The 18899-nt window shown below is 42.3% G+C and overlaps 1 protein-coding gene across 2 annotated transcripts; it reads right to left on the bottom strand.

Moving 5' to 3' along the window:
- Positions 1-3913: 3913 nt before the first annotated feature.
- On the bottom strand, positions 3914-16950 carry LOC114688621 (NADPH-dependent 3-keto-steroid reductase HSD3B3-like). Of its 2 annotated transcripts, XM_028863185.2 has the most exons (4): positions 16786-16939; positions 16276-16472; positions 7275-7439; positions 3914-5105 (listed from the first exon to the last, which is right to left on the bottom strand). In XM_028863185.2, exons 2-4 carry the CDS (start codon positions 16418-16420, stop codon positions 4294-4296), a joined length of 1122 nt encoding a protein of 373 aa, XP_028719018.1. In that variant the 5' UTR covers positions 16421-16472; positions 16786-16939; the 3' UTR covers positions 3914-4293. The 2 variants fall into 2 exon arrangements, with proteins under 2 accessions (XP_028719018.1, XP_037057671.1); XM_037201776.1 differs by lacking the exon at positions 7275-7439 and having other exon boundaries at positions 16786-16950.
- Between the last annotated feature and the right edge of the window lie 1949 nt (positions 16951-18899).

Raw genomic sequence — 18899 nt, 5'->3', positions numbered from 1 at the left:
CTGGAGGTCTGTATAGACAGACAGTGACGAGGAGGTCATGTGGTTGGGTTTACAACCAATTGAGAAGGCAGACCAGAACGTCAATAAAAAGATAGACACACAGGAAGTAGGCCTCTTGCTGAGGGGAAGGGCAGCAGCAGCAGTGAAGGGTAAAAAAGCGTTTTTCCGCTCTCAGCTATTGCTCTGACCTCTTGGGCTCTCAACCCTGCATTGGCTCTATGTTTCTACTTTAATAAGATGGTTATATATACAAGCAGGCTTTGGCTAATGCTCATGCTTGAACACCCACAAAGTCCCTGATTCTGTTTCTCATATCCTTTCTCAGGAAATTACTAACAGATTTGTGGAACACAAACTTCAGAATCCTAACTCAGATTCCTTGCACATCCAAGGGAGAGAGTGCCAGTGCTGTGTTCAGCCCCAGGTGTGGAATCCTAAACACACAGGAGGAGAGAGCTTCTGCATGGAGTCTGGAGTCTGGTGCATGAGCTGTTTTAGGTGTGGGGAGAAGAGACTCCCACGTGACAGCAATCCTAAATGCATATGTATCTTACCCAACACTCTTTACAAAATGGGTTCAAATACACAGGGGCCACTTTTCTATTCAAGGGGTTCTTAGAAGCAAGCACTCTTCATAATTTAGAAACTGGAAAAGGAAAGTGAGAAGAATGAAGCATTCCTAACCACAGTTTACCAAGAACTTTCCAATCACACACCCATTAGCACAGCTTCCTTCCAAACAAGGTCAGGCTGGAGCCCATGGCCCATTCTCTTGACCAATATCATTCACAGGCACTTGGTACCACCATGCTTAGGAAGAGGGAAATCTCCTCGCCGCTCCCATAAACTGCAGGGTATCCTGATATATCAACTTAAATCCTCTCTCTATTGTCTAGGCTTTTAAAAACTGGTCCCTGGAGTCTGGTACCTGAGGTCCATATCTCCATGCTTTAGAAAGAGAAAACTGTCCTGCATGGCCATATGGAAAAGCATGGGGTGTGCAGGAAGCTTCAAGTTTCAGAAGTTGATGAACCATCGAAGTGAGTGATAGAGGGATCAGATAGGGATGTATGGATGACTATCCAGGCAATAAGACCTGAGTGAAGGAGGAGGCAAGGAATGCTGATAACTGCATCAAACCTAGGCTGCCAGAGGGAAGAGAAAGCATGCAGGGTTTGGAGTTCTGGCAGAAGGGACTGAATGCTTGGATTCTGACTTCACTTCTGTCGCTGTGACAAATTTCCTGGCCAGAAGCTGAATAAGGGGAAAGAGTTTGGCATACTACCACAGGTTACAGTCTGTCATTCTGGGGATGTCAAGGCAGGGACTTAAGAGACTGGTCACATCACATACACAGCCAGGAGGAGAGAGGTACAAATGCATCCATATCGCCTGCTTGCTGCTTCTGGTCCCCGTAGTTTTCTTCGCTCTCACACCTTTTCGTGTTGATTAAGAACAGCCATGCAAGCAGCCAACCTAGTCTACATAATTCCTTGTAAAAATTGCCTTCCTAGGTGATTCTAGGTCCTGTCAAGACGATGATTAAAACTAACCAGCAGAGGGCACTGTGTGACATCCGATTGTACCTGCTGCTTGTGCCCAAGGGTCTGCAGTGAGGACAATTAATCATTCCTGGTGTCTCTTCCCAAGCTTGCCTCACTAGACCTGAATTCCACTTTGCTGCAGTCACATGCATCAGGCCTCTACTTTGCTGCAGTCACATGTATCAGGCCTCCACTTTATTGCAGTCAAATGCATCAGGCCTCCGCTTTGCTGCTGGACTCTTTGGAATGTTCCATCATCTTTTCTCATCCATCTGCCCCAGGATGCTTTCCAGGAAGCTGAAGTTAATACTTACTGCTTTCCATAGCGTATTGAGTGGGGCCGGGGCCTGTCCCCTGACTGCCATTATTCATTGCTAAAGCTGACAGTATGTACTTCCCTCATCCAGCAGGAATACTGCCTCACTTAGCAGCTGACCGTCTCAGGACACTGCATCTTTCTGTCTAAAGCCCCTACAATCGTCACATTATTCTCTCTACTAGACTGTAAGTCTGGATCAGGGTTGGAGCACTGGGCCAGGGCTCTGAGTTCACCATCAAATACCTTTTCTTAGATTTCATACTTCTTTTCCATCAGATTGCATCTCTTTAAAATTAAAGCTCATATCCAGACTGAGTAGGTAAGTGGGGGACAGGTTGTTATCCAAAGGATTCTATGACCTTATGCTTGTCAGGCTAGATGCACAAACCAGGTCGTTCTCCTTTCTTTCCACTCACCCTTGTTAGACCTTGGGAGACTGCTTTGTCCTGAGAAAATGGCCCAGTGAATTCAATGAGGGATTTAAGTTGGCTGAAATCAAGACTGAAGATTCTTTCTCCTACCCCACCATATCCTTTCCTTCTGAGCTAATGGAACAGGCTTGTGGAAGGTGTTCAGTTTACCCTGGGCTCATGGACACTCACTCTATGTAAGATGATGGGGTGTATGAGCTCCAGTCCTCAGCTGCCCACAACCTGGGAGCCAGGTGAGAGCTCTTACTTGTGTCCTTGTGGGTGGTGCCTGAGCATCTCCCCTCCCTCTTATAGAGTGAATGCTGAAGCTACACCCTTAGTGAGTGTCCTCTTAAAGAACTGATGAGTGAGGAGTCAAAACAGAAACATGTAGCCAATTATGGCCTGAAATTGTCCTTGGAATTTACCTTTATTCGCAGAAACAGGTGGCTCTTCCTTTTTTATCATAGAACACTGTCCAGTGAGCCAAACTGGGGCTCTCTTGGCCTTGCAGGGCAACGGAAGCAGGAATGGCTGACAAAGGCAGAGCATCTACTTCCAGATGACCCCTTGCTAATGTGAAACCAAGTGGGGCTTCCTGGGTTATAAATGGCCTGCTTGAAAATGGTGCTTGTTTCTCTCTCCTGATATTGTAGTAACCAGGAAAACACTTTTAGGTTTGGTTTGCTGTATAGAACTTCAGCATGGTTTTGTCTCTGGATCCTCGTACAGGAGCTTAGTACCAATCAATGTCATCCTATGAAGTTTAATCAATGTTGTGTGAGAAAGAAGTTTTGATGCTGGATGTGACTTTCATGTTGTCTGTGATACCAAAAGGCAGGTGGTTAGTACCCAGTTGTGACAGGAGACAGTTTTCTTTCCTCTATACTGTGTCCCCACAGCTCCCTCAGGTTGATGATGTCTGGTTGAGCAGACAGGCCCTCTTATAATTGTGGGTTCTGTAGTCAGCTACTGACTCTGTTATCTTGTAAGACCTCAACCCTGTCCTGACAGGCTTCCTCAGCTCAGGGAAGCTGGGGGATGAGAGGGAGGGAGGGGAAGGAAAGATGCTAAGGCTATAGAAGGATATGGGCTTAAGATTGGGAAATGGAGGGAAAGAGAGGGAGAGGCAGCTACATTTAGAGGTAGGGGTAGCAGATTTTCACATTGTAGGCTCAGGAGGAGGTACATTTGGGGGAATTCATTACAAGGAGACTCTCAGATCATCTCTGATGCCCAGGGCCATTTCTAACAGTGTTATAGTCTCCTGGATAGCTCTCAATGCTTGTCCTGGTTCTAGAGAGCCCTATGTATAGTTGGTAAGAAGGGTAAGAAGGAGGGAGACCAAGGGAGGCAAGACTCTTTCCTGGAGAAACAGACTATGTTCCAGGGCTGTGCTGTAGCCACTGACAACCAATATGACCTCCACCATTCAGTGGAAGGAGGTGGGTTTGAATTTCCTAAGACCATGAGCAAGATGTTGTCTGTGACCTGGTGATGCTGAACTGAGGCACTCCAGGTCAGTCATCTAGTCCATGCTTGGGCCCACATCCATGGGAGTGACATTCTGTTTCTATTCTGACTATGGCCTTACTTGGATATAGAAAGGAAAGCTGTAATCAAGATTCACCAAACCAACCTTCTCTGGATTAGGCATGAAACCTTTTTATTGTTCTTTCTTTGAGCTTCATGAAGCAATGGGAATTTTCTCAGAGAAGCAATGCTTTGGGACTGTGAGAGGGGAAATGGAAACACTGATGAAATTCTAAGTTACAAGAGGCTCTGGGCAGTTCACCACCAAAAACTGAGCCTTTGGTCACAGCAGTTGAGGCACAGCCTGTGTGTCTCTGGGCAAGTGCTCAAGGCAAAAGTTTGGGACTGGGTCAGTGCCTGGCAAGGCTTTGGTGACCTGAAGACAAGTTGGCCAGTGTGTCAAAGGGAAGTGTAGGAGTTGTGTTGTGTCTTAGACCCTTTCTGGAGGACCTAACAACTTCAGGGCCATGTCCCTGCCATGGTCACATCACTGAGTCTTTGTGTTCAGTGTCCCCTTGTGCTGCTCCACTAGTGACCCGATCCACTGTGAAGTTTTCTGTCTGGCTTCCTCCCAGCTGACAGGTGGCTCATAGCCCAGATCTCGCTGAGCTTTCTTGTAGGAGAAGGTGAACACACAATTTAACACTGTGACCATATAGCGATTAAAAGGAGGCTGGTAATTGTAGATTGGACGCAGCAGGAAGCTCACAGTTTCCAACAGGAAAGCAAGCCAGTAGAGCAAGGGCAGAGGAAGGCTCCAACTGGAATCAAGGTGGAAGCCCCAGTCCTTGCTCAGGGCATAATATAAACCACCGTAGCTTTGGTGAGGGGTTTCATCTGAGATGTAGTAGAACTGGCCTTGGATGTTTGGTGACTTCTTGGGGTCTCGTAGGCCCCTGGCTGCCAGAATGTGTGCCCAGGCTGCATTACTCACATATACTGTGTTGACCACAGAGAATTTGGCAAAATTGTCAAGTGTGCCATTATTCTTGAGTGCTCTATTCACTACATTTGAAGTATGCTGGCTCCCTTCCCCATAGATGAATGGGAGTCTTAAGGCACAAGTATGCAATGTGCCACCATCTTTCAGGCTGCACCCATTGGCTGCCAGCACTGCCTTCTCAGCCATCTTTTTGCTGTATGGGTAAGGATGAGACCATGTGCTTTCAAGATTGTCTTCTTCGCAGCCATTCTGGATGATCTGCTTGTAGGAGTTTGGTCCAGCCACAGACACTGAGCTGCTGTAGATGAAGACTGGGACACTGGCTTCCACACAAGCATCCAACAGGAGCTGAGTACCTGAGTATGGGAAGTTCACCATTACTGTTAGGAAAGAGGCTGAAGGGTCCACTGTGGAGTCAGATTCATCCCACCTCATCCCCAATGGAAGGACTACTACAGATCTAAACACATTCTTACCTGATCTTGACTCAAATTGCCACTCTGTAGCCACAGATTAACCCCCAAGTTAAAAGAGGTGACATTTAGATTCTGAAAAACAGGGGATTTCTAGGTTTCTGAGTTTATAGAGCTCACTCTTTTTCTCTGTCTTTCCCCATCTCTATCTTTGTCTTTCTCTTTCTCTCTCTGTTTGAATATAATTATTTTTCTTCTCAGTGTTGGGATCATACCTAGGCTCTTCCACATGGTAGACAAGGCCCCTCCCACTGAGCCACTGTCCCAGTAAGCTTTCTGTTGCTGTGATAAACACCAGGACCAAAGGAATGTGGGGAGGGAACAGTTTCTATGGCTTCTATGTTCCCATGGCAGTGTGTCACTGAGGAAAGTCACCCAGGAACAAAGGCAGAGGCCATGGAGGAAAGTTCTTTACTGCTTTGCTTCCCATGTGCTCATCTTGTTTACCTGTATAACTCAGGACCACCTGACTAGGGGTGACACACCCCACAGTGAGCGGGCCCTCCCATATTCATCACTGATCCAGAAAATAACCCACAGATATAACCCCTGGCCAATCTGATGGGAGCCATTTCTTAGATGAAGTTCCCTCTTTTCAGGTGATTACTATTAATAAAAAAAAAAAAAAAAAAAAAAAAAAAAAAAAACAGCATTTTTATTCTGGAAAGGACTTCCCTAGATTTTTATTCTGGGAAATTATTCCTTTATGCTGTCTGGAAACTGACATCAATAAATTACCATTATATTGAGGATGTTGCTCAGTGATTAAGCCTTTGCATTGTGTGCAAGGTTTGATCCCTGAGACAATAAAAAAATTCAAAAAGGCTCCTTCCCCAAATAAAAGCAAAGCGTCACTTATTTTCATGCATTTTGTTTAATTAAAGGAGGGCCAGTTTTTAATCCCAAAATTCAAGATACTGTAGTCTCAAAACTAGTTCAGAATTTACAGCATGCCCACTCAGGTATAGTATAGAGGCAATATGCCTTTGTCTTATTTTATTTTATCTTATTTTTCAGATAGACTCTTATTTCTATGCAGTCCAGAGTGGGCTCCAAGGTATCATAATCCTGACTCAGCCTCCTGAGTGCTAGTATTACAGAATGGCACCACTATGTCTAGGCATGCAGTATACACTCATAATTAGATATTAAAGGCTGGAATTTTTTCTCCTTTAGTAAAGACTAATACAGAACTGAGAATCTGAGTATTCATAGCACCAACCTGCAAGGGAGGCTATGAGAGAAGTAACCAGGTAGAACTAATAGAGATCCTTTTGAGTTGGTAATGGCCATCCCCAAATAATTAGTTGATTTGGAAAAGGAGCCCAAGTCACTAAATTTGGAGGTCATGTGGAGGATACATGCCAGACAGGACCTTGGAAAACCATGATACTAAGAAGACTCATTTTTGGTGGGGGTTCAGAGTGATCATATTATATAGTAAAGTCCTTTACTAAAGCATATTGCAAATCTACTTTCTGAGGGACTAAGCATTTAGGGATGAAGATCTGAGGAGGAGTCTGTCTGCCTTGGCTAGGACCAGTCTTCAAGAGTGGACTAACACTGTGGCCTTGTAAAAATTGGAAAACTGTTGCTGTAAGAAAACAAGTGCTGGATCATTCTTCACCCTGTGGAGTGGCTTAGATAGCTCTCTACAGAGGAAAGGTCAGGGTCTGGACCAGAGAGGTAGTAGATGGATGAACATCAAGCAAGTGGAGATGAAGCCCACTCACTACGGCATGGAGGAGGAGGAGAACTTTCCTGGCATTTGAAGTGTCCTGGATGTGGCTTTGTGTTTTCTCTCCTCGAACTACCTGTGGGGCCTCTGTTCCCTCCTCTCTCAGCCCAATCTCTTATTCTAAACATCAAGGACAACCGACCTGAGTTCTGCTAGCTGGGCTGGCAAGCAGAGGCATCTGACAGACCCAGAGCACAGCAGGTGTTCCATGGCTGGCACTTCCCTGTCCCATGTCCTCATTCCATGTCCCCAAATGGTCCTATTTGACCATTCTAATTTTCCCACGCTCTCCATATCCTCCTGAGACACTGTACCTTTCAGGTTGATATCCAGGACAGTCTGTCTGGGAATGGCACCCAAGATGTCAAGGGAGGCAGCGGTGTGGATGACAACAGAGACGCCCTGGCAGGCTCTCCTCAGGCACTGGGCATCCAGAATGTCTCCCCTCAGCACTGTCACCTTGGCTTTTGTCTGCAGCTCTGAGGAACACAAAGCAGGTCATTGGGAAGCTTTCTGCACAGGTAGGAAGTTTCCAGACACAGTATCAGTGACCTAGGCCTCCAAGGGCAGTCAGAGTGAGGAGATCCTGGGGAGGAGGCCTTTCTACTGAAGGAACAATAAATGCTCAATAATCAGAATGTACCATTTGCAGGGAAGGAGGAAGCATCTGTGTCTATCCCTCCCTTTGTAGAAAATGAATCTGAGCAGTGAGATGTGATTTGTGCTTTGCTCATAAAAACAGAGTTATGGAAATTCATATGGTGATTAAAACAACCAGAGAGGTGGTGGTAGTCAAATGTAAAAACGGAGAATTAGGATTTAATTGATAGAGAATTATGGGGGACCAGCCCCAACTTTTATGACCAGGGTAGTTTTGAGCATGGAAAAGTGGGAAATATTTAGAAAGAGATACCTAGATGAAGAGAAGAAAGACTGAAATGCAGGATAGCCTCGGGAAGGCCTGGGTCAAAACTCACCAGCCCAGAACTTTATTGAAAAGGGCTTTTTATAACAATGACAAGGGGTAAGATGAAAGACCTCCCCCTTGCTAGATACAGCCAAGTGAAGAACCTTCCAAACATTCTGTACTCAGTCCCGTGGTCCAGTCATCATCTCATGCAGACCTGCTGGGTAAAGCTATTAGGAGACCTCGGTGGGCTCTAACAGAGAGTGTGGAATCACTTGTGGATTTTCACTGAAGGAGAAAAAGTGGCAGAGTCCTGCCCTAGGAAGCTGTAACAGAACTCTCAGTTTGCAAATGGACAGGCATGAAGACATATGAATAACCTGGGCAAGCAACAGGTTAATCAGATTGTGTCCTCCAGAGTTCCAGTGAGGAGGACCCAGAAGAGGGAGACACAAAAATGGAAAATTCAGCCCTGCCCCCAAGATAGGTCTTGATACTTTCTGAGTCTGGGATGAGCACAAATGAAGAGTGAGCTCAATTACAGAGAGGAAACTGGAGCCCCAGTGAGAGAACTCAGAATGGGATCCTATCATGGGTTTAGGTGAGTATTTCTTATTGGATAGATACATTGTAAATGAGGCCACCTCCAAGGGACCATAGTACATCCAGGGGCAATGGCATAGCTTCAAGTTCCTCTCAAATTTACGTAGGATGATACTAGCTAGTAATCACAATGTCACCGAAATTAGTTCAAAAAATTGATGGTGTGGCACATGCAGCCTGTATCTATACCCCACACTGCCTTGAGCTTCATAATTTACACATGACTTTCTCAGTTTGCCATCTCCTTTCTCAGCTATCTCATGAACTTAGGATTCTACTGTCCTTTGTAAAGGTTAGGGAAATTGCAGAAAGCTCCAGGGACATGTCTAAGGACATAGATCTTTCTAATGAAGGCTCTATTGTCCCTCTGCCTCCATCCAATCCATTCCCATTCTGTATGTACACTAAGAGCAAGACTCATTCAGAATCAACTCTTTTGAGACATCATGTCAAATAAATTTGCAATGAATGCCAAAGAATACTTTGATAGAGGCAGAAGTAGAAATCCAGAGCTGGAGAAATCTTTCTCAGGACAGATTACAACCTCTCCTGAATGTGTCTACTGTACCCTCTCCTCTCCCCTGTCAGGGAACCCCAAGAAGGCCTTAAAGTAGAGGATGATGGGGAAAAGCGTTCTGGGAAGGCAGCAGGTACCAGGATGTGAGTCTCTTCCTGTGTGATTTCTCCTCCACTTTTCTTAGCAGCTTACTTTAGACAGACAGGGTCGGAAGAGTTGCTGGGACAGGGCAGGAGGAGCCCAGATGCAGGACCAAGTAGACTCACACATCTGTTCTTTGGGGGGTCCTGAGATACCAGGAGGTGACATCTTGAGTGCTTTGTGGTAGAGCCACATCTCTCAGCTTGGCCAAGACACCATGGACTTGGCAATTGTTCTTCACTGCCCCATCATAGAGCAGATGCTGTGGTGTGAGCTGCAGTAGGAGATCCAGAGAGAAGCTACCACACTCCATCCTTTAAAAGGACAGAGGTTGCCACCAGACCTCCTGGACCCCACTCTTCTCTGTCTTATTTTAGTTGCAGGATCTTGGGGAAGTCAGTTAACATCTATGTTGTCTCCTGGTCTATAGAATCAGAAGACAAAGTTCCCTTTGTTTTGGGATCTTATGGGGTAGGCAAATAAGTAGTTTTCACCATCAAGATGCCTCTGATTTATAGGACACCAGAAGGATTCTCTACTCTGAGAGGAGGAAGTCTCAGCTGAGAAATTACCTCAATATGATCAGGCGGCAGGCAAACATGTTGGGCATTTTCTTTTTTTCTTTCTTTTTTTTTAAACAAAAGCCACACACTTTTACATAGATAAACAAATGCAGCATAAACAAATGCAAAACATTTTTACACAGTTTAACAAATACTGTATTCCTTAACAAGAAACATATGTGAGTTCCTCTTTTGAAAGCTTCTGCAAAATGTTCTAGGAAAGCATCTGCTAGTACCTGATGGTCAGACACTTCCTTCTCCTTACAGTGTTGTATGTCACTCAGCCTGTACAGCACCTGACAAAGAAAACGATGCTGGTTCTGCACTAAAATGTGAGGATTGGTATATGTAAATGGATTTATATATTGCTCATAGGGTCTGAAGAGATCAATTATACATTTCACTTTCCTAAAAAATTACCTACTTCAGCTCCTCACATTTCTTTGAGGTAGATAAGCCCAGACAAAAGTAAGAAAAAAAAAGATAGTGGAACTTGCTGCACATGTCTTAGGAACACTGGCTCAGTTACAGAGATGGTGTTGGAAGTACAGGGTATTCTGTAACTTCCTCAAGATGGGTTTATTATCATCAAGTTCACAATGGTGATGTCTTATGAAACAATCAGGATATTCTCTTTTTTACCCTCTTGACATGTGCATGTAACTTAAAACACAGAAAAGAGATGGGAGTTCCAGAAGTAACAGTTTATGCATTACAGAATGAATAACATAAGAACTTAAAAAATTTTAATTACATACAATGCACATCCTACCAAAATCATATAAACCAATCATTACATTAGGTATATATCCATACAGAATGACATATAATACATCAGCATATAATACTATATGAACTAATATAATAGTGGATAGATTCATGGCTATCCCGATATATTTCTAAAATGAACATTGCAGTTATGATGGGACAGTTTCTGTGGCAACAGAGTGGGCTTTTTAAATTAAAGCTGGCAAAAATGTTTACTAACATTTGATAACAGAGTTTATTAAATAGGACTCCTCCAAATATGAACATGTTCATTTATTGCATAAATATTCAGGGATCACATTTACTGAAAATTCTACAGCTTTCCCTCTCTTGCATGGAGCTTTTTCTTGCAGTCTTAGTATTACCACATTAGCTGAGTTGTTAGTTTTTGTTCACCTCTTTATTCTGTCCTCTTACTGAAAAATCACATGCTATGTATTAATTGTGCATCTGCTTTAAATCATTAATTGACTCCCATTGTTATGTATTTGGTAAATACTTGGCCAGTGACCAAATGTTTTTCCTGTAGTGTGTGTACACATCCCCGAAGATGCTATGACCTTCCTTTGCACATGCACTCTGGGCTTCATCCTAGTAGCTTTCATTCTCCTCAAATATATGGCTAGATTTTCTAGACACTTATTCTTCTCTACCATTACTAACAGTGAGTATTGTTATTATAAAAGTAGGAATCCCAATTTAATTTTTTCTAAACTATTAGTACTCAAAGCATTATAACTGGAATCTTGGTGCTCAGGTTCTTGGGTAACACTTGAGTCTCTGTTTAGCCATGTGATGGTAAACAGCTACTTAAGTCTCAGTTTTACTGTTTGTAAAATATGAGTATTAATTTACCTTATAACAGAATTATATGGTAACTCATGATCTCTAATAGCATCCAGTTTAATACAGGAGACAGACAGATGGAGCAACTCGGATTTATTGTAGATACTGTACAGCACCTTCAGATAGATCCGACTTTGGTGTTTGATAGATTTCTCTCAGATTGTATATAACCTGTGTCTGTTTCATCCGTTCATTTGTCATTTGAGGAAAAAAATGGAATGACATATATTCTTTGTAATGAGAACGTAGCTCATAGTGACAAGGCCTTCCTTGGCCTGTCTGTTTAAGCAGAACTCCTCACCCTCCTTTCCATTCTGTTGACTCTGTTGTCTTTACACCCTTCTTTGTTCTTCTATCTACATAACACAATGGCATCCAGCATACTTCACATTTAGGGCATTTGTTTCTTTTATATCTTTAAATGGTAGAACGCAATCTTCACATGAACAGGTACTCATGAATACCAACCTCCTGTTAGGTCCTATTGGGTATTTTCATCATTAGTGAAGAATGTGGGTGGCACCATCTCAAGAAAGCAGGCTGAGCAAGCACCTAGAGCAAACCAGTGAACCCCACCCTTTCATGGCTCCTGCATCAGCTTCCTGCCTTGTTTAAGTCCCTGTCCTGATTTCTTTTGGATGATGAAGAGTGATATGGAAGCATAAGCCAAATAAATACTTTCCTCCCCAAGTTGTTTTTGGTCATGGTGCATCCTCACATTAATAGTAATCATTACCAAGATTCTTTAGGTTATTTATTTCTTTGTTTGCTTGTTTGGAAACAGGGTGACTAAGTTATTTGTAAGGAAGTTAAAGTAGTAAAACATGAAGCAGAAATTTAAGGTTTATTTTGGCATTTTGTGTATGTAACAAAGATTTCTGAGGATAAATATAAAATAGGAAAATGTGTTGAGAAGAAGGCAGAAGTAGGTTTTTTTTGTTTTTGTTTTTGTTTAGGTTTGGTTGTTTGGTTTTGTTTGTTTAGTTGTTTCCCTAAAGATAATGATGGTCCCAAATTAGGAAAGAGAGATAAGACCCAGAATGGAAGGAAACAATTGGAAGGGTGTGAATGGATGGAGAAAGCTGCAAAATGATTTCAGAAAAGCACAAGGCTTCTTGTAGGAGGCACAGAGGTCCTCATGCTCACAGATGAGCACTAGGGGAACCTGGAATGTTAGCACACAGAGTTGTTCCTTCAAGGAAAGGGATGCATAACCAGTTGTCTGTTCAGAAGACTGGAAACATATGCATTCTAGCCTGGTCACCTTTATACAACCTGTGTGTCTGGAAATCATACTGGACTCTACCCTAGACTTTTCTCAATCCATAGAACCTATCTTTATGGAAGGCATCATGTGTACTTGTCATGTCTGATACTTATTTAGCTTTCTTTCTTTCTTTCTTTCTTTCTTTCTTTCTTTCTTTCTTTCTTTCTTTTTGGTTTTTTCAAGACAGGGTTTCTCTGTGTAGCTTTGTGCCTTTCCTGGAACTCGCTTTGGAGACTAGGCTGGCCTCAAACTCACAGAGATCTGCCTGCCTCTGCCTCCTGAGTGCTGGGATTAAAGGCGTGTGCCACCACTGCCCGGCCATACCTTGTTCTTTAAGGTTTATATATGTTTTATTGTGCACATGGTATTGAGTTAATTATCACCAGGAAAGTTTTTGCTGAATTCTGCTGTGCTTAAATACAGCAAGATTAAACCATTTAGGTTGAGAATCAAGAAACTGCAACCAACACCAGCTACTTAGTGGAATTGAACTGCCTTCTTGCCTTCCAGCAACTGTTACCTATTAGCATTGGTGCTCAAAGAGACCCCTGAAACTTCAGGGAAGATGCACATGAGATCAAATAGACAATGAACAGATATCAAGGAATATTAGCACCTGCATAACCTTTGGTTCTCCATTTTCATATTAGGGAGTTTTCCCAATAAACCAAAAGCATAGCGTTCAATAATCAATACAGGTAAGAGCAAAACCAACATAGGTTTTTTTCATCTGATCTTAATAGAGAACTGTGGCTCCTCCCCCACCTCTTTAGTACAGGTAGGCCATCTATATTCTGACATTTCCTGCATCTTTAATTTTTTTGGTGATTTTTTTGGTGTTGTTTTTTAATTTTTACTAAGTACTTCAACATTTCATATATTTTACAAACTAAAAATGTAATGCTTTTGATGTACTACTCACTTTGGGATTTCAGAAGCTCCTGGAAGTCCAAGGGATCTACATGTTACACCTGTATTTTCAAATATGCATTTATATATATGTCCCAAGGTTATATAAGATCTCCAGAAATCTGACATGTTTGAATGTATGTTTTGTTATCAGTGTTTTTCCTCCCTCTCCCCTCCTCCCCAGAGCTAAGGACAGAACCCAGGGCCTTGTGCTTGCTAGGCAAGCGCTCTACCACTGAGCTAAATCCCCAACCCCTGTTATCAGTGTTTTCATAGTATAACATTACTACATGCTTAAAATAAAAAAAATAGTTTTTTTTTCTTCCTTAAGGGATGAAATGGAATTGTATTAAAAATTCTGTTTTAGCTCTTAACTATAATGCAAATGGAATTTGTTTGGTTCTTATTAGGTTTTTTTGTGTGTGTGTGTGTGTGTGTGTGTGTGTGTTTTCCTTTTAAAATTGCTCTATTTCATTAAAAAAAAAAAAGCCAAGGGATTTGGGTATGGCTAAAAATCTGTTGAGTTTACTATATTCCCTGTGTCTTGGTACAATATCAACTGTTACCATTGCAACTATCTGCCTGGGCTCAGAATTTGCTTCTGGGATTTCTGGCCACTGTTTCTAGTGTAATAACAGAGATTCATATGTCATTTTATTATAAATAATAATAAAGTTGTTTTATGCTATTCTACTTTACTTTAAAAACAGCTAAATTGGAGCTGTTCTGGGAAACAACACATGGTTCTCCACCATCTTAACTAAGTGCAATCAGGCAGCTGGCAGCCATCTTTGCTAGGGTTGGAGAAGAGGGAGGTCATGTGACTTCATTGCCATCTTAACTAAAGGTGACCACATGGAGTGGGCCTACCAAGGAGGCAACAACAGGTGTCCAAGATATTTCTGATTAAGATGTATTTTTGTATGAAAATTCCTGTCCTATTCTGAAAATAAGGTTTAAGGAAAATAAGATGTAAAACAATGCTAATTTAATGATGTATTAAAGCAAGGAGATCAGACATAGATTCCTAAATCTGTCTCTGTTGGCTTGAACAGGCTGAACTGTAGGTAAAGAGAGACCCTTTGCTAGACTGCTTACATTTTTTCTCTTAGTGGTATATCTTGGCAGGGCCCACTGAAATGTATCCACATCACCCTTTTTGTTTGTTTTAAGATGCTCTGAATGGGCAGGGTTTGAAGAGAGAGAGACAGGAATGGGGCTTCTCAGACCATGCAGGGATGAGATGGAAGTCCCAGCTGAACAAGAAGACCCTTGCAACTGTTGCTTGTCAAAACTCTGAGCACTATTACATTTAACACAACAATACTTGCCCAGTATCTTTGTGTGCTAATCCTTTCTGTAATAGATAAAATTTAATTTGACAATGGATTCCAGATAAGTGTACCCCAAGAACTACTATTTCTAAACTTATTTGTTGCTCAAGTGTGTCTTAAGGTGTGTGGACACTGAGTTGTGGTGGTTTGCATGAGAATGGCTCCCATAGGTTCATGTATTTGAATACTTGGTCCCCATTGGTGGAAAGGTTAGGGGGCGTGGCCTTTGAGGAGGCAGTGTGTCCCTGGGCATGGTCTTTGAGGGTTAAAAGACTTTAATCATTCCTTGATAGATCTCTGCCTTGGCTTGTGGGTCAAGACATGAGCTCTCAGCTGTTACTACAGTGCCATGCTGCCTGCTGGCTGCCCTGCTCCTGCCATGATAGTCATCAGCTCCAACTCTCTGGAAACCATAAGTCCCCAACAATCTCTTTCTCTACATGTTGTTTTGGTTATAGTGCCTTATCCATTAATAGAAAAGTAACTAAGACAGGCCTCAATCACCTTCTTTTTTCCACAGGTTCATATCAGACCAGCTCCAGGTATTGGTTCATTTTGGGAAGGAAGGAAAATCAAAATCAAACTATAGGGTGTCTGATATGAGATTTTATACAGACCCTATCTGACAAAGCCAGGGGAAGGGTGGATAGGATCCAAGCAAAGGGGTTGAATAAACTCTGGAGAGTATGGAGGAAGAGATCTGTTCAAGATGGCCTCACACTGGGAGCAAGGGTCCTTCACAAGCTACATCCACAGAAGGATGTGAGAATGGAGCAGCTGGGAAATGATATCAACCCAGTGCTTGAACTTGGCCTGGGGTGGGGAGAGATACAGAAAAACACAAGGTGCCTCTCCAGCATCTGTAGATACTTCCTTTGAGGATGGGAAAGACATTGGAGGAAACCCCATGACACATATGAAGTCCACCTGGCCCTCAGTCTGCTTCTATCCTGTGTATATGCTCTCTAGTCCCCTCTCCCTCTCCCTCTCTCTCCCTCCCTACCAACTTCATCAATTTACCTTTACATTATAGTCACTTCCTGCTATGAACTTCACTCTCCCGTATTCTTAAATAAAAAGAAACTACAAAGCCAAAAGGGAATGTTCAAAGGAGGCAGGTTCCCACTGCTCAGGTCTCTAGTTTAACAATCTTTTGCTAGTGTTGCACAATATTGCCATGTGGAGACAGTTTAAGACAAAAAAGTTTCCAGCAAGGAGAAAACTGATCTGCAGTGTCTAAATAGGAGAGCAGCCTGAAGGCCCAGGGCCTGCCCATGGCCATGTTCTCTAGTTCTGGGTCAGGCCAGAATCCACTTTTTCCAACTATGCAGTGCCTTTGATGCTGTCTCAACTGTGATTGTTCCTGCTGAGGCTCTTCACAGATCCACCTGTTTCTTACTTGGTGACAAGAAAGCCCTCCCCATGCCCAGGTCGTGTTCATCATCCTCCAGGTCACTTACTGGATAATTCCTCCTTGTGTTTTGGAGTGAAGGACCTGAACAAGGCCCTGATCTCATTCACCTCTTTCTCCTGAGCCAACATGCGGATGATCCTCTGGCCCAGAAACCCTCCTGCTCCTGTCACCAGGCAGCTCCACCCCGGCATGGTCAACACAGGAAGCAGATCTCAGTGGTCACAGGTGTGATGTAATGTCACCCTGGGGAGGGATAGAAAGAGAGGTGCAATGGGTGCAGAGTCATGGAGTTCCTACTATGATGACATAGTAGAAAAAGATGTCCTCAAGGTGGTTCTTGAACATTTCTCTCATAACATTGCTTCCATGATTCTAAAATGTCTTGGGTCTTCAACCAAACAAGCAAAATATCAGTTCTGCAGCAGAAACCAGATGTGCAATCTCTAAGTCAGGTCAGCTCTGACACTGAGACACTGTCAGACCTCACATGTCAGGCTGTGCCCCAAGTTTGTCCCTCTCACATGAGATGCCACTTCCAAACCTCAGACTGTCTTACCTGTGCTTCTGAGAAAGCATGCACACACTGAGGTCCTTCAACCCCTCACTGCATATGGTTGGTTCCTGCAGCTCCTCTTGGACTTCAGGGACTAAAGCTTACATCCATTAGCTTCCTATGAAGGATACTACAAAGGGTATGGAGGAAGCAGAGCACAAGCTGAGGAATGGGAAAGGGGAATAAGGCTTCTACATTCTTGTTTGATATACTAACCTCCAAGAATGTCTATCTATTCAGCTACCCAGGATCTTAGGAAGCTGGGCCTTCTTGCATCAGTTGATAATCAAGACAATGCCCCCTAGGTCAATCTGATTTAGGCAATTCTTAAGTTGAGGAGTTGAGGTTTCTTCTTTTCAGATGACTAGGTTATGTTGTGTACAACCAAGGCTAATCAAACATGGCCAAAAGAGTATTTGCTCCATGTATTAGCTCTAATACTCCTTGTAATTATTTTTTATAAACTTCTCTGTTCCACAACATCTTTGAGCAGCTCACAGTTAACTGCAGAGCATGCATATGTTCATCTGAAAGATATGACATTATTTATCGGAATAAGCAGCCTCTGATCATTTGTTTGCTGGTTAGTTTGTTTAGATAGACAGCTGTAGGTGAGCAAATTGCCTTATGGTAGAAACTCTCTATGGCTGGACCAATTTACAGCCCAAAGGCGCATGTAGCCAAGGATATCTATAAATGCAGGCCAACACAAAGTTGAGAATTTACTTGGAACATTATGGAAAGTTAATTCCATTTTTGACTCCATTTTGGGGTGACTGTGAACTTTGTTGGTGATCAAGTCTGGTTGCAGTTTCCAAAGTTTGGACATATCTACATGGAAGGGGCTCACGGCTTTTTATTGGTTAAGGTACATACAGAATCCAGTGTAGGTCCCACATGGGGCTATTTTTCACAGTCTTTCTCTATAAACACAACACCATTTACTCTAGACACAGAGAACATATATGTTGTATTTGTTTACACTTTGAACGCCTACTATATATTATCTGAAAGTTGTGTAGACATGGATTGGCACACACTTAGGTTCTAGAATTAGAAAGGGGATATTCTCCAATTAGAGACATGCTTCCTCTTATAATACAGTTAAGAACAAGAGAGGCAACCATTATACAAGAAGCCCATTGAAGGATGATTGTGAACTTTTAATCTTCATTCTACCAACCCTCACCTTCTCTACTAAAGCTTCCCTTGAGACTCTGTCGGTACCTTGGTTTGACAGTATCTCATAGGACATAGTATGCTCCAAGCTGACATGTACTCTTTCCATCTAATATGTAGCTACAGGAGACACAGCTTTCTTGTATGCAGTCTGTGTGAACATTTCAGTTTCTATAATTCTTATTTTAACATCTTTGTTTCCTTTTGTTGAAATAGATTTTTTTCTCACATAATATATCCTGATTATGGTTTCCCATCAACTCCTCCTGGCTTCTTCCATCTCCTCTCCCCCTGGATCCAGCCCATTTCTGTCTCTTATTAGAAAGTCACCAGGCTTCTATAAGATAATAATGATATAAAATAAAATATAATGAGATAAAACACAAACTAACACATCAAAATTGAATGAACAAACAAGAAATGAAAAAAAAAAAAAAAAAAAAAAAAAAAAAAAAAAAAAAAAAAAAAATGAAAAGAGCCCAAGAGAAGGCACAAGAAACAGAAACTCATTGGTTTGTACATTCAGCATTCCCATAAAAAACTCAACTGGAAGCTATAATATATTTGCAAAGTACCTGATTTTATCAAACAAGTCTTTCTCTTGTTTGGTAAGAGTTATCCCAAGATACTATAAATTATCTGAGGTTATTGTGAAGGGTATTGTTTCCCTGAATTCTTTCTCAGTGTTTTTGTCATTTGTATGTAGGAGGGCTCTTGATTTATGTGAGTTAATTTGGTATCCTGCTACTTTGCTGAAGGTGTTTGTCAGCTATAGGAGTTATCTGGTGGACTTTTATGATCATTTAAGACTATCCTATTATCTGCAAATAAAGATATTTTGACTTCTTTTCCAAATAAAGATGTTTTGACTTCTTCTTTTTCAAGATGTATTTCCTTCATCTTCATCAGTTGTGATAATGCTGTAGCCAAGACTTCAA

This window comes from Peromyscus leucopus, unplaced genomic scaffold (assembly GCF_004664715.2).
Source record: "Peromyscus leucopus breed LL Stock unplaced genomic scaffold, UCI_PerLeu_2.1 scaffold_1408, whole genome shotgun sequence".
Lineage (NCBI taxonomy): Eukaryota > Metazoa > Chordata > Mammalia > Rodentia > Cricetidae > Peromyscus > Peromyscus leucopus.
Note: the sequence above shows the minus strand (reverse complement) of the source record. Positions and strands in the feature narration are given on the sequence as shown.

What these genes read in the sequence shown, in the direction of transcription:
- LOC114688621 (XM_028863185.2), bottom strand. Translation starts at nt 16,420, where the DNA reads ATGCCGGGGTGGAGCTGCCTGGTGACAGGAGCAGGAGGGTTTCTGGGC. An exon ending in ACACAAGGAGGAATTATCCA is followed by an intron (nt 7,440 to 16,275) that starts GTAAGTGACCTG and finishes TGTGTTCCTCAG; the next exon opens with AGCTGCAGACAAAAGCCAAG. An exon ending in CCTGGATATCAACCTGAAAG is followed by an intron (nt 5,106 to 7,274) that starts GTACAGTGTCTC and finishes TCCCATACTCAG; the next exon opens with GTACTCAGCTCCTGTTGGAT.